The sequence below is a fragment of the Garra rufa genome, chromosome 11 (assembly GCF_049309525.1).
Source record: "Garra rufa chromosome 11, GarRuf1.0, whole genome shotgun sequence".
NCBI classification, from domain to species: Eukaryota; Metazoa; Chordata; class Actinopteri; order Cypriniformes; family Cyprinidae; genus Garra; species Garra rufa.
The window spans coordinates 46,835,680-46,850,572 of NC_133371.1; the positions used below are offsets into that span (position 1 = coordinate 46,835,680).

The 14,893-nt window shown below is 30.7% G+C and overlaps 1 protein-coding gene across 1 annotated transcript in view; it reads left to right on the forward strand.

The window, feature by feature from the left end:
* Positions 1–14,893, forward strand: part of wtip (WT1 interacting protein) — a 40,562-nt gene that overhangs the window by 20,050 nt on the left and 5,619 nt on the right. The window contains 1 exon segment of the mRNA XM_073850935.1: positions 13,271–13,338. Coding sequence (XP_073707036.1) covers positions 13,271–13,338 — 68 coding nt within the window.

The following is a 14,893-nucleotide window of genomic DNA, read 5'->3' on the forward strand; positions in this document are numbered from 1 at the left end:
CTATCTATCTATCTATCTATCTATCTATCTATCTATCTATCTATCTATCTATCTATCTATCTATCTATCTATCTATCTATCATCTATCTATCTATCTATCTATCTATCATTCTGTCATTCTATCACTCTCTCATTCTATCATTCTATCTAGCGTTCTGACGTTCTATCATTCTATCTATCGTTCTGTTATTCTATCTATCTATCTGTCTATCTATCTATCTATCTATCTATCTATCTATCTATCTATCTATCTATCTATCTATCTATCTATCTAGCATTTTGTCATTCTATCCATCTATTGTTCTGTCATTCTGTTGTTCTGTCTATCGCTCTGTCGCCCTATCGTTCTTTCTAGCGTTCTGTCATTCTATTTGTTGTTCTGTCATTGTCTCTATCTACTGTTCTGTCATTCTATCGTTCGTTCATCTATCGTTCATTCTATCATTAGTTCTGTCATTCCATCATTAGTTGTATCATTCATTTTATTGTTCATTTTATTACTGTATTTTATATTGCTATCATTCGTTCTATCATTTGTTCTGTCATTCATTTGATCATTTTATCGCTCTATCCTTAGTTCTGTCGTTTGTTCTATTATTCATTTAATAATTTTAATCATTGCTTTATCGTTCTATCATCTATCGTTCATTCTATCATTACTTCTTTCGTTCATTCTAACATTCATTCTATCACTCTATCGTTAGTTTTATTGTTTATTCTATAAATTCTTTCATTCATTTTACTGCTCTATCTATCTATCTATCTATCTATCTATCTATCTATCTATCTATCTATCTATCTATCTATCTATCATACTGTCATTCTATCACTCTCTATCACTCTTATCATATCATTCTATCTAGCATTCTGTCTGTTGTTCTATCTAGCGTTCTGACGTTCTATCATTCTATCTATCGTTCTGTTTTTCTATCTATTTTATCTATCTATTGTTCTATTGTTCTGTCCTTCTATTGTTCTATCTAGCATTCTGTCATTCTATCTATCTATCTGTCGTTCTGTCTATCTATCTATCTATCTATCTATCTATCTATCTATTGTTAGTTGTATGATTAGTTCTATTGCTCATTCTATCATTTCGTTCTCTGATTCATTTTACCACTCTATCATTTGTTCTTTCTTATGATTAGTTCTATTGATTGTTCTACCATTAATTTTATCTCTTGTTCTATCTTGTGTTAGTCCTATCGATAGCTCTGTTGTTTTTGCTATTGGTTTATCATTATATCGTTACTTCTGTCTATCTGTCTATCATCGTTCGTTCTATTGTTCATGCTATCTATAGTTTGTCCTATCGTTCATTCTTCCTATAGTTTGTTCATCGTTCTATCTGAACAGCTGTCTTTCTGTCTATCATTCTATCTATTATTCTATCTATCTATGAGAGACGAGACCGAGTTCTCGATGCTCTTCTGGCTGTTTGTGTCTGTCTGCGTGTATAATTGAGCTGTGCCGTCACGTCCAGAGCTGCACCCGCCCCGTTCCTCATCAAAGAGAGAGGAATGCACTCATTTATTCTTCCATCTCTCTCCCTCTGTTTCACGTCTCGCTGTACCAGCTCTGTATCAGTCATGACATGGACTAACACTCTCCTGTTCTCATAAACACACTCAGCATCACAAACACCGTGTAACAATTATAAAGGTGAGTGTATGTGCGCCCAGAGCGGCCTGCAGGCCTCAGCCAAGTGTGAGCTACATTCATGTCCCTCCACACAAACACACACCAACACAGAGAGTTATTATGATGTTATATTCACTCTTCATTCTTCTCTTTCTCTCATATTTAATGCAGAAACCTCAGGTGAGATGTTTCTATTTGCAAAAGACCTCAGTCTTCAAGAAGACAATATTTCTTTTCTACTTTTTTTTTTTAGCTTTCAGCCAGAGAAAACTGTTGGAAATAATTATTTTCAGCCAGTGATTCATTTCAACCAATTCAGTGCTTTCATTTTTTTTTTTTCATTGTCCACTTTGCAGTCAGAACAGTTGTTTGTCTTGCCTGTACAACACATAAAATTTCCATTAACATGAGAAGAAAGAGGAAAAGATGAAACGGACAGTATATATATATATATATATATATATATATCGAGAAAGAGAGGGGGCAGAAGAACATGTGTGTGACCAGCAGGCCTGCACATGCTCTGAACCGCAGACTAAAATTCCCCTCTTTACAGTAACACACACACACACACACACACACACACACATACACACACACACACACACACACACACACACACACACACACACACACACACACACACACACTGTCTACAGACTGGATGTGAATTCCCGAACATGTACATACACCCTTTGAGTGACTCATCACCTGCAGCATCCCATCATGCACTGAAACCCACCTGCAGATGATAAAGACCTGCTTGTTCTCTCGCTGTGGACAGGAGTGTGTGTGTGTGTGTGTGTGTGTGTGTGTGTGTGTGTGTGTGTGTGTGTGTCTGTGTGCTCACAGCATCGGGAAAGGAGCAAGAAAGACACGTAGACTTTGTTCTCACTTCATGAAAAATGACATTTTTTTCATATCAGATCATAAGGTTTATAATTAGGTCTATTGTTTATTCAGTCATTCATTTATTCTATCCATCTATGTCACTTTATATACATTGTTTTGTTTATCGTTTCGTCTGCCTGTCATTTCTTCAGTTTATCTATAGTTTTTTTTGTTTCTTCTGTGTGCCTAACATTTGTTTGTTCACTCTGTCTACCTAACATTTGTGCGTTTATGTCTTCCTGTCATTTGTTTCTTTGCTCTGCCTATTGCTCATTCATTTTTTCTGTCTACCTAACGTTTGTTTGTTTATTGTCTACACAATTCTTGCTCAGTCTGACTACCTAACATTTGTTTGTTCCTTCGTTCTGTCTACCTATCATTCATTTGTTTCTTCTGTCTATCTCATGTTTTTGTTTGGTCTGTCTACCTAACATATTTGTTCATTCTGTCTACTTATTGTTTGTTTGTTCATTCTATCTACCTATCATTTATTTGTTACTTCTACCTACCTAACATTTGTTTGTTTTGTCTACCTAACGGTTGTTTGTTTGTTCTGTCTACCTAACATTTGTTTGTTCATTATGTCTATCATTCATTTGTTTCTTTCTACCTTATGTTTGTTTGTTCTGTCGACCTATTTTTGTTTGTTTGTTCGTTCTGTCTACCTAACATTTTTTGTTCATTCTATCTACCTACTGTTTTTTTGTTATTTCTGTCTACCTGATGTTTGTTTGTTTGTTCTGTCTACCTAACTTTTGTTTGTTTTGTCTACCTAACATTTATTTGTTCATTATGTCTACCTCTTGTTAGTTTTTTCTGTCTACCTAACGTTTGTTTGTTCATTTTGTCTATCATTCATTTGTTTCTTCTTTCTACCGTATGTTTGTTTGTTCATTATGTCTACCTAACATTCATTTGTTTGTTCTGTCTACCTTATGTTTGTTTGTTCATTATGTCTACCTAACATTCATTTGTTTGTTCTGTCTACCTTATGTTTGTTTGTTCATTATGTCTACCTAACATTCATTTGTTTGTTCTGTCTACCTAACGTTTGTTTGTTCATTATGTCTACCTCTTGTTAGTTTTTTCTGTCTACCTAACGTTTGTTTGTTCATTTTGTCTATCATTCATTTGTTTCTTCTTTCTACCGTATGTTTGTTTGTTCATTATGTCTACCTAACATTCATTTGTTTTTTCTGTCTACCTAACGTTTGTTTGTTCATTTTGTCTATCATTCATTTGTTTCTTCTTTCTACCGTATGTTTGTTTGTTCTGTCTACCTATTGTTTGTTTGTTCATTATGTCTACCTAACATTCATTTGTTTGTTCTGTCTACCTTATGTTTGTTTGTTCTGTCTACCTATTGTTTGTTTGTTCATTATGTCTACCTAACATTCATTTGTTTCTTCTTTCTACCGTATGTTTGTTTGTTCTGTCTACCTATTGTTTGTTTGTTCATTATGTCTACCTAACATTCATTTGTTTGTTCTGTCTACCTTATGTTTGTTTGTTCGTTCTGTCTACCTAACATTTGTTTGTTCATTATGTCTACCTCTTGTTAGTTTTTTCTGTCTACCTAACGTTTGTTTGTTCATTTTGTCTATCATTCATTTGTTTCTTCTTTCTACCGTATGTTTGTTTGTTCTGTCTACCTATTGCTTGTTTGTTCATTATGTCTACCTAACATTCATTTGTTTGTTCTGTCTACCTTATGTTTGTTTGTTTGTTCTGTCTACCTAACATTTGTTTGCTCGTTTTGTCTATTTATTAGTTACTTTTGTCTACCTTATGTTTTTTTGTTTGTTCTGTCTACCTAACATTTTTTTGGTTCATTCTATCTACCTACTGTTTTTTTTGTTCTTTCTGTCTACCTGATGTTTGTTTCTTCTGTCTACCTAACGTTTGTTTGTTCATTCTGTCTACCTACTGTTTGTTTGTTCTCTCTACCTAATGTTTGTTTGTTCTGTCTACTTAACGTTAGTTTGTTCGTTCTGTCTTCCTAATGTTTGTTTGTTCGTTCTGTCTACTTATTGTTTGTCTTTCTAATGTTTGTTCATTCTGTCTACCTTTCATTTGCTCGTTTTTTTGGTTTTAAATTGTGTATGTGTATATTCATTATTGTGTTCAGCATGTGAAATCTTCTGTTTAACTGCTCTCAGTGCTGCACACCGCTGGTGTGTTTGCCGTCTCTAGATCTTTGATTATGCTCGAGACAGATTTCCCAGCAGTCCTCAGCGGCTGTGTGCTGTGTTTTAATGACACAGTGTCATATCGCTTTAGATGTGGTGTACAGGCAGTCAGCCTTATTACCATGAGAAAATCATATCAGCCACTGAACGCTTTGTCAAAATGAGATTTCTGCATTTTCTACTAGAAGATCACAGTCATTGTGTGTTTGGAGGTGTTCATTAGTAAATAAATGTATCAGTTGTGTTTTCTAGAGGTGCTTGTTGTCCTCAGGTTAATTTTATGTTTTTAATTGACACATATTTAAGATAACTTTGAACCTGAGCCTGTCTGTTACAGTTTAAAAAATAAAAACACATTTAACGCATTCATTTTTTATTATTTCTAATCATCAAAAATTAAATTATTTTTATTTTAATTTAAGGAATTTTGTGTTAAATTATTAGTTTTAGTTTGAGTGTTTTAATGCTTCAGCATAAAATTATTTTGTTTCAGTTAGCTGCAAAGTCAACATTTTTCCTTTTCAATAAAGTTTAAGTTGTTCATCACTGAAAATTAGCGTGCCCTCAGACGTTAAAGACAGTAGAACTGACCTCATCTATACCTCACAGCCTCGTTTTTACTTGCGTCACATATGGCAAGGACCCTGACTGAGTTCATGAGAGGACTGGATATCTACAGCCACTGTGACAGTCATGGGAAACATGCGTTCAAGTGTAAAAATTAAATCAAAGATGCATTTAACACAGCAGACCATGAAAATAAAACTGCCCACACACTCTTCTGAGAAAAGCGGAGTTGAAGAGATGCTTGTGAGTGAAAAATAACAACAAAAAATTGTGGTTAATGGACTCTTTTCACATTTCGGGGCTTCTCAGAAACAGAAGTCGTCACAGTCGGGTTAACTTCTATGGCAACAAATGTAATTTTTGCATTCTTATTTGCCCTGTAATAGCAAAAGAAAACAAATCTGCGGTTGGTTTCCATGTCTTTCCCAAAGAGGAATAAATCTGACCCTGGACCACAAAACCAAGGGTTAATTTAATGAAATTGAGATTTATACATCACTGAAAGTTAAATAAATAAGCTTTCTATTGATGTATGGTTTGTTAGGATAGGACATTTTTTTGGCAGAGATACAACTATTTAAAAACATGAAATCTGAGGGTGCAAAAAAACAAAACGTTGAGGAAATCGCCTTTAAAGTTGTCCAAGTAAAATTCTTAGCAATGCATATTACCAATCAAAAATTACATTTTGATATATTCATGGTAGGAAGTTTGCAATATGTCTTCATGGGACATGTTCTTTACTTAATATCCTAACGTTTTTAAATTTTTAATTTTGACCCATACGGTGTATTTTTGGCTATTGCTACAAATAAACCTGTGCAACTTAGGACTGGTTTTGGGGTCCAAGGTGACTGACTACATAGGTCAAATAAGAGAAAGATTTGATGTCATTCCCTCAGCCATTATATTTGTAACACTCACGCAGTGACTTTTTTTATTTCAGAAATGCACATAAACGTGCAGTTGTGTGTTATAAAGTCAGAATTGTGTTTTCACACCACCTTATTTTTCATCATGGAGGTTGGCTTTTTTCTGTGAATGTGTGAGACTTCTGATTCATTAGCCACTATAGAGATATAACAAGAATATCAAGGTGCAGTAAACGCTGAAACGGTTGTAATTTATACAATACATCAATATAGTAAGAAACAGTAAGCAGTTTCAAGCGGCATAACAAGCTATTTTGTATGGCTAAAACTAAGTGGAATATAGATATAAACTTGCAGTTTCTTCTCATAATTTTTTCTTCTTACAATTTTGAGTTTACATTTCACGATTCTGTTTTTTTTTTTTTTTTTTTTTCTCCAACAGAAGAAAAATGGGTATTTGAAACTTTTATATCACAATTCTGGCTTTTACTTTTACAAATAGATTTTTAAAAAAATAAATGATTGCTGTTAATTAGCAAGGATGCATTTAATTGGCCAAAAGTGAAAGTAAAAACCTTTATAATATTACAAAACATTTTTATTTTAAATGACTGCTGTTCTTTCGATATTTCAATTCATAAAAGAATTTAATTCCAATTGTTGATTTCCAAAATGTTGATATATTGAAAATATTTGAATATTGAAATATTTCTTGAGTAGCAAATCATCATATTAGAATGAGAAAAAGTTTTAAGAAAAAAGAATACGAGATATAAATTCACAATTGAGTAAAAAAGTCAGAATTGCAGGATATAACCTTGCATTTGTTAGAAAGAAAGTTAGAATTGTGAGGACTTTTTATGCAGCAGCAGAAATGGACTTCCATATGAATGTACGTCAGATTTTTTATAAATGAATCAACTTTTTTAAATAAAGGTAATTGTGAGTTTTTCCTCACAATTCTGACTTTCTCACAAATGCAAGGTTATATCCTGCAATTCTGACTTTTATCTTCATTTGGGAATTTATGTCTCGTATTCTGACTTTTTTCTTGAACTGCATGATGTAACCTCAGAATTCAGACTGTTTTTCTCATTCTAATATGCTGATTTGCTACTCAAGAAACATTTATTATCAACATTTTGGAAATCAACAATTTGAAACAGTGACAGATTTTTTAAATTCTTTTATGAATTGAAATGTCAAAAGAACAGCAGTCATTCAAAATAAAAGTGTTTTGTAATATCATAAAGGTTTTTACTTTCACTTGTGACCAATTTAATGCATCCTTGCTGATTAAAAGCAGCAATTTCTTTAAAAAAAAATCTCAATTTGTAAAAGTAAAAGTCAGAATTGTGATATAAAAGTTTCAAATACCTATTTAATTTTTTTCTTCTGTGGGAGAAAAAAAAAACAGAATTGTGAGATGTAAACACACACACACACAAAAGTCTGAATCTGAGTTGTGAGATATAAACTAATAAAAATTATGAGGAAAAAAGTCAGAATTGTGAGGAAAAACTTACAATTACCTTAATTTTAAAAAGTTGATTCATTTTTATAAAAAAATTGACGTACATTCATATGGAAGCCCATTTCAGCCACTGCATAAAATATATGACTTTTTTTCCTTACAATTCTGACTTTTATCCTCAATTGCAAATTTATATCTCGTATTATGAACTTTTTTTCTTAAAAACTGCATGATATAAACTTGCAACTCAGACTGTTTTTTCCCATTCTAAAATGCTGATTTGCTGCTCAAGAAACATTTATTATCAACAATTGGAAACAGTGACAGATTTTTTAAATTCTTTTGTGAATTGAAATGTCTAAAGAACAGTGTTTTGTAATATTATAAAGGTTTTTACTTTCACTTTTGACCAATTTAATGCATCCTTGCTGTTTAAAAGCAGCAATTTCTTAAAAAAAATCAATTTGTAAAAGTAAAAGTCAGAATTGTGATATAAAAGTTTCAAACACCTATTAAATTATTTTTCTTCTGTGGGAGAACAAAAAACTGAATTGTGAGATGTAAACTCAAAATTATATAAAAAAAAAAAAGTGAGTTCTGCAGTGGCAGAAATGGGCTTCCATATGAATGTACATCAGATTTGTAATAAATAATTTGAAACTTTTTAAAAAATGTATTTCCATTCACTACTGAAATAATTTAAATGATTGAACATTTCAGTTCCATGAAAAGTTTAATAGCACTAACCCCTGCAGATATTTGCCAGAGACTACTTACAATTTTACCACCACCAGTGTAAAGCTACATTTACCACAAAAGAAACTTTATCTTTAAAGTTTGCAACATATTTTTTGAGTGCAGATAGTTGACGGTGGCCACCGTCTTTGACAAAGGCTGGAGGAATCTTTCCTTCCCTTCCCCCCCTCTTTCTCTCTCTCTTTCTCTTCCCCTGTATCTCTCTCTCTCTCTCTCTCTCTCTCTCTCTGTGTTTTGGGTGGTGGAGGGGGGCATTGGGACCAGCCGGTGACCTCAGGCCCAAAGAATGTCCCCGTTTACTCAGACCTCTCTCTGTCTCTCTCTATGTGTTTTTGTGTTGGGAATCTGGCCCTCCCCAGACATTTGTCAGCTCCAGAAATCTCAGTGATCTCAGCGTCGTTTGTTGTGTTTACACACGTCTACAAACATCCTCCTGTTACATTACCATCTCATTTAAAAAAAAAAAAAAATCAAATGTTAAGTTGTTCGAGTCAGAATAAGCATGTTGTTTAATTTTTCACAAATAGTGTTACACTGAATGACAATGTGACATTAATTCAACCAAATTTTGACATTGTATTTTTCAAAATTTGAAACCTTAAAAGTAGACATGTTACTTACATTTAATGAGCTTTCTGTGGACATAAAATCACTTGTAAAAAATCAAATGTTAATAAGTTGCACCTTTTTGGAGCAATTTCTGAGGACATTTAAGTGCAGGTTTGTTGCTTTTAGTCTCTATATGACTCATTTTTTCACCTGTTTTATAGTCCAGCAGGTGATAACCATCACTAATTGAAAGTCTTTCTTGCCCGTTTTAATATTTATTACATTAAATTTGATTCATTTGATGATTTCAATTAATGAAAAATCATAAAACTTTTACAATTTATCATCAATTTATTGAAAGTTCAAATTTTTCATTACCTTGAAATGAAATATGTTGTAGAGCTTTTCTCAAATTCTGTTTTAAATTTACAAAAAAAATGTAGATTCCATTTTAATGGTTTAATTATTTAAAAAAAAAGTATGTCTGAATAATTGAATTCATAAAAACAACTTAATTATGTTTGTTTTTCCAATAATATTTTTTATTGTTGTGTGTTTAATATTTTTGTTATGAAGGCGTAAAACAGTCATTTACTTTTAATCAAATGAGAATTAAACAAACCCTTTTATAGCCAAAATATTGCTGCACAACAGAGGTTTACTGTTAAAACTAAAACATGAACAAAAATGTGATTATTAAATGAAAATATTTTAATAAAACATTATTATTATTATTATTATTATTATTATTATTATTATTATTATTATTATTATTAATACTTCTGTTTTGGCAGTTTCTGTGTTTATATGATATGATGATTTTTTTTTTCCATTTTAATAATTCTCGACTTTCTGGAATCAAAAAGTCATGAAACTTTTAACAATTTATTAAAAGTTTAACACAAACAAAAAAATGTAAGGCCCTGGAATTAAATATATTTTTTCAATATTATTATTATTATTATTATTATTGACAGTACTAATACATTTCTGTCTCAATTTCATCTAGTTAATCCAAACTTTTATTTTGGCATGTTGTTGTGCAGACCTTTTTATATGTTTATTCTCAAATTAAAGAGTAAAATGCTCATAAAGAGGCTCTTGTTGTTACATTTTTTACATATATATAGTGTTACACTGAATGACAATGTGACATTAATTCAACCAAATTTTGACATTGTATTTTTCAAAATTTGAAACCTTAAAAGTAGACTTACATTTAATGAGCTTTCTGTGGACATAAAATCACTTGTAAAAAAAAAATCAAATGTTGATAAGTTGCACCTTTTTGGAGCAATTTCAGAGGACATTTAAGTGCAGGTTTGTTGCTTTTAGTCTCTATATGACTCATTTTTTCACCTGTTTTATAGTCCAGCAGGTGATAACCATCACTAATTGAAAGTCTTTCCTCACGTCTCCGTGTGAATCCCGCTTTATCGCTCTGAATTAAGTCGAGTGTTCGTTTCTCTGTCGGGCCGCTTTTTTTTGAATGTGGCAAGTGCATAAATTTCAGGACGGTGAAAAGAAACGAGATGTCTGCCATGAGCGCTGTAAATTAAGGGATGGGGAAAAAGGGTCAGACTGATTTATGAACTGTGTGTGTGAGAGAGAGAAAGATAGGGTTTGGTGGTTTTTGTGTGTTTGAATGCGATACAGAGATCCTAGTCTCGTGCAGTCAGACTAGCAACATAAAGTCCTATTGCTGCTTCTGGCCAAGAAACGCCCACATTTAGATAGAAACTCACCATCTGAGCAACGTGGTAAACAACCAGCTACAGTTTGCATTTGCTTTTAGGCTTGTGTAAACCTGTGCACTACATTTCTGGAGTACGTTTTACATTTACATTTAGCCATTTAGTAGACACTTTTTGTTAATTATATAATAAATAAAAAGAAAACAAATATATAGAATAGAAGAAGAATAGAAAAGCTAGTGTTATTTATTTGAATTTTTTAAAGAAAACAAGCAATTAGAAAACAAAGAAAAATGTATCAACAATTTTTTTAAAATTGAAATTAAATTCAATCAAATTCTGTTTTGTATTTGGGTCAAAGACAAAAAATGGGTTGTTAAGAATAAAAACAATAAGTGTAATACTGATTTAAATTGTTGTCAAATTAAAAAATAAATATCATAAATTTTTCCCTAATTTACAGAAGACACCCACTAAAATGTCATTCAGTGTAACAATACTGTCAGGCATATTTACAACAAAAAGAAGAATTTTTTACTCATTTAAAACACAATAAAATGTAATATTCTCCCCTATTCTTTTATATATTTTAATATGTTCAAGTCAGAATAAGCATGTTGTTTGATTTTTTACATATATATTGTGTTACACTGAATGGCAATGTAACATTATTTCAACTAAGTTTTGACATTGTGTTCTCCAAAAACTTTTTTTTAAATTTGAAATCTTAAAAGTAGACACGTTACTTACATTTAATGTGCTTTCTATGGACATAAAATAGCATTTGTAAATTTCTTTTGACGTGGACATTTTAACATCTTTGACCCATTTACAAAATGCAGTATTTTCTGTTAATTAGTTTTTTTCTGGATTCGACTTTAATGGTTTAATTTAAATTTTTAAAATCAATCAAAAAGAATGTCTAATTAATAGAATTGAAAAAAAAAAAAACTTATTTTAATGTTTCTGTTATAAAGGCATAAAACATTATTTAGCTTTTAATCGAATGAAAATTAATTTTTTTGGAGGGGGAGGGGGGTAATTTTACTGTTAAAATTAAAACATGGACGAAAAATGTGATTTATTAATAAAAAAAATATTAATATTTTTCATAATTTTTTAATTTATATATTTTTATATTTTTATTTTTAATTTGTATTTAAAACATAATTGTAATTAGAGGTCGACCGATGTATCGGTTTTGCCGATTAATCGGCACCGATAGTTGATTAGCGGAACTATCGGTTATCGGCAAAAAATAAGTAAAATGATAAAAAAATAAAGTAAAATGCTCATGAAGTGGCTCTCAGAAAGCATATCTGATAATAAATAAAACCACTTGAATCACACATGCGGACATGCAGAAAATGCAGGATTCATATTTAAATAGTCTTTTTGTGGCTTAAAATTCACAGATATTAATATTATTGCTTTTTGATTTAATTAAACTGAATACTTTTAAGTCATTCTTTCGACATTCCGGCGCATTTTGTAATAAATTCCATTTTTATGACAGGATTTATTAAACAATTTATTAAAAGTTTTAAAAAATTTAATTTTTCAGTGCCTTGAAATGTAATATATAGTTTTTCTCAAATTCTGTTTTATATTTACAAAGTTCATTTTTTTCTGGATTCCATTTAATGGTTTAATTAATTTTTATAAATCAAACAAAAACTATGCCTAATTAATTAAATTCATAAAAACAACTTAATTATGTTTGTTTTTCCAATAATATGTTTTTTTTCTGTTGTATGTTTAATGGTTTTGTTATGAAGGCGTAAAACAATAATTTACCTTTAATCAAATGAGAATTAAACAAACCCTTTTATTGCCAAATATGAAATGAAATATTTTTTCAATATTTTTATTTTTATAGTTATTACATACATTCCACTGGACAGTACTAATACTTTCAGTCTCAATTTCGTCTAGTTAATCCAGACTTTTATTTTGGCAGGTTGTTGTGAAGACCTTTAAGTTCATGTTTATATGATATAATGATACATTTTCTTAAATGAAAGAGTAAAATGCTCACAAAGAAGCTCTCAGAGCATATACAGAAAATGCAGAATTCATATTTAAATGATCTTTTTGTGTCTGAATATTCACAAACTTCACAGACAGGCTTAATTTATTAATTCAAAGTTTAACAAATTCTGTGACATTTCCGTGCTTTATCCAGTAAATTCCATTATTATGATTGGATTCTGTTATTGTGTCTGGTTTTTACACATTGTGGAAATTAAAGTGCCCTACAACCAACCAGAGTTTGCTTTTGTTGTTGTTTATAGGCTGGTATAAACCTGTGCACCCTAATTCTAGGAAACGCTGTAAAGAGAACCAGTCAGATCTGAGCTTTTGAAGAGTTTTTGTGTGCGTTTTCACATCCGTCGGTCAGATGTCTGGTAGTTTGTGAGTGTGTTTGTGTTGTGGGAATGAACACAGATGTTCACTTAACACGCATCAGAGATGAAACATATTTCATCCTTTTAGTCATTTGATGCTGCCAATTAAAATAATCGCTTGTTTGTTGTCAAAGTTGTTTGTAAACACACAACATGAAGACACAAGGACTTTCTTCTGCAATGCTTTTAGACATTGAGGCATAATTTCATCTTTTTTTTTTCCCCTTAGGACGGAGGCTACGAGGAAAGGCTTTCTATAACATCAATGGAAAGGTTTACTGTGAGGAAGACTTCTTGGTGAGTATAAACAGTCAACAATTAAACTATGAATTTTGTAATCTTCTCTTCTGCTCTTTTATTTGGTCAAAAATGCTGTAAAAATCTGAAATATTATTATAGTTTAAAGTAATTTTTTTCTATGTGAATATATAGCTAAATGTAATTTATTTCTGTGATCGAAGTTGCATTTTCAGCACCACTGCTGCAGTCTTGAGTCACATGATCTCCTACTTTTTGGCATAAGTGTTGCTATAGAAACTATTAATTTTTAAAACACCTCAAAATCTCATAATTACTCTAATTCCATCACAATGTGAAGCATTAGTCCATTCAAAACCCTGCTATTGTAGGCAGTCGTTCTGTAGAGACTGTCCTCACTTTGCATTTGAAGTCCTGCTGTAGGTTAGAGTTACAGCAGCTGTGGGATCTCAACAAAGTAGCTGTAATGCTTGATTTAATTTAACGTTTCCTAAGTGGGAGGTGGAGAGTGGGGCTGTATTGATTAGTGCTCATTAGTGGATGGATGGATGGATGTCTAATTCTCTTGGGAGAACAGATGCTGTAACTCCGCCCACCTCCACAATTCACTCCAGTGTGATTTTACTCTGCTTAAAGCCACACACACACACACACACACACACACACACACACACACACACACACACACACACACACGTCAGTAGTGATAGCAGGAAGATAGCAGATCCATCACACAGGAATCAACTTCCTGTGTGAAATCTGCTGCTGTCAAATGTTATCATTTTGATATTATTGCCACTAGACTGTCATGTAACTGTCTTGATAGTAGGGACAGATGATACATTGGCCAGGACAATTTTATTTTATTTTATTTTTATTTTTTTATTTACTGATATTATTTTTGATATTTTGATATTTTTTTGTAAAATATAATTATATAATTTTACGTAAAATCAATGCTATTTAGTAAATATAGTTTAGTGTATAAAATTGTATACATTTAAATTAAAAAAATTATAAAATGTGTAATAATTTATTTGTATTATTATTTGTTGTATTTGTTATAACGTGTATTACAATATTTTATTTACTATTATTTAATTTTATTTTCAGATATTTAAAAAATTTTTTTTTAATATTTTGAATATAAATGTTTTTAGTAGGGGCAGACGAAATATTATATACACATACATATATATATATAATATATACAATTTCCGTATTTTATGATATATGTATAATATTAACAAATATTACAAAGATATACATTTTGTTATTTAATTAAATTAAATTTTCGTTATTATAAGTCTTATACATGTTATATATTTTAATATTTCTATTTTCAAATATTATTTTTGATGTTTTGATATTTTTCGGTATAATATAATTATACAGTTTTATTTTTTATATATTTTGTATATTTTAGTGTATAAATGTGTATATATTTTAATTTTCATACATATATATTAAAGCATTAATGTTACATTATATTATTAATTTATATTTATAACGTGTAATTTTAGTTTTTTATTATTTATTTATATTTGTTATAATATTTGTTACAATATTATTTTTATATATTATTTTGTATTAT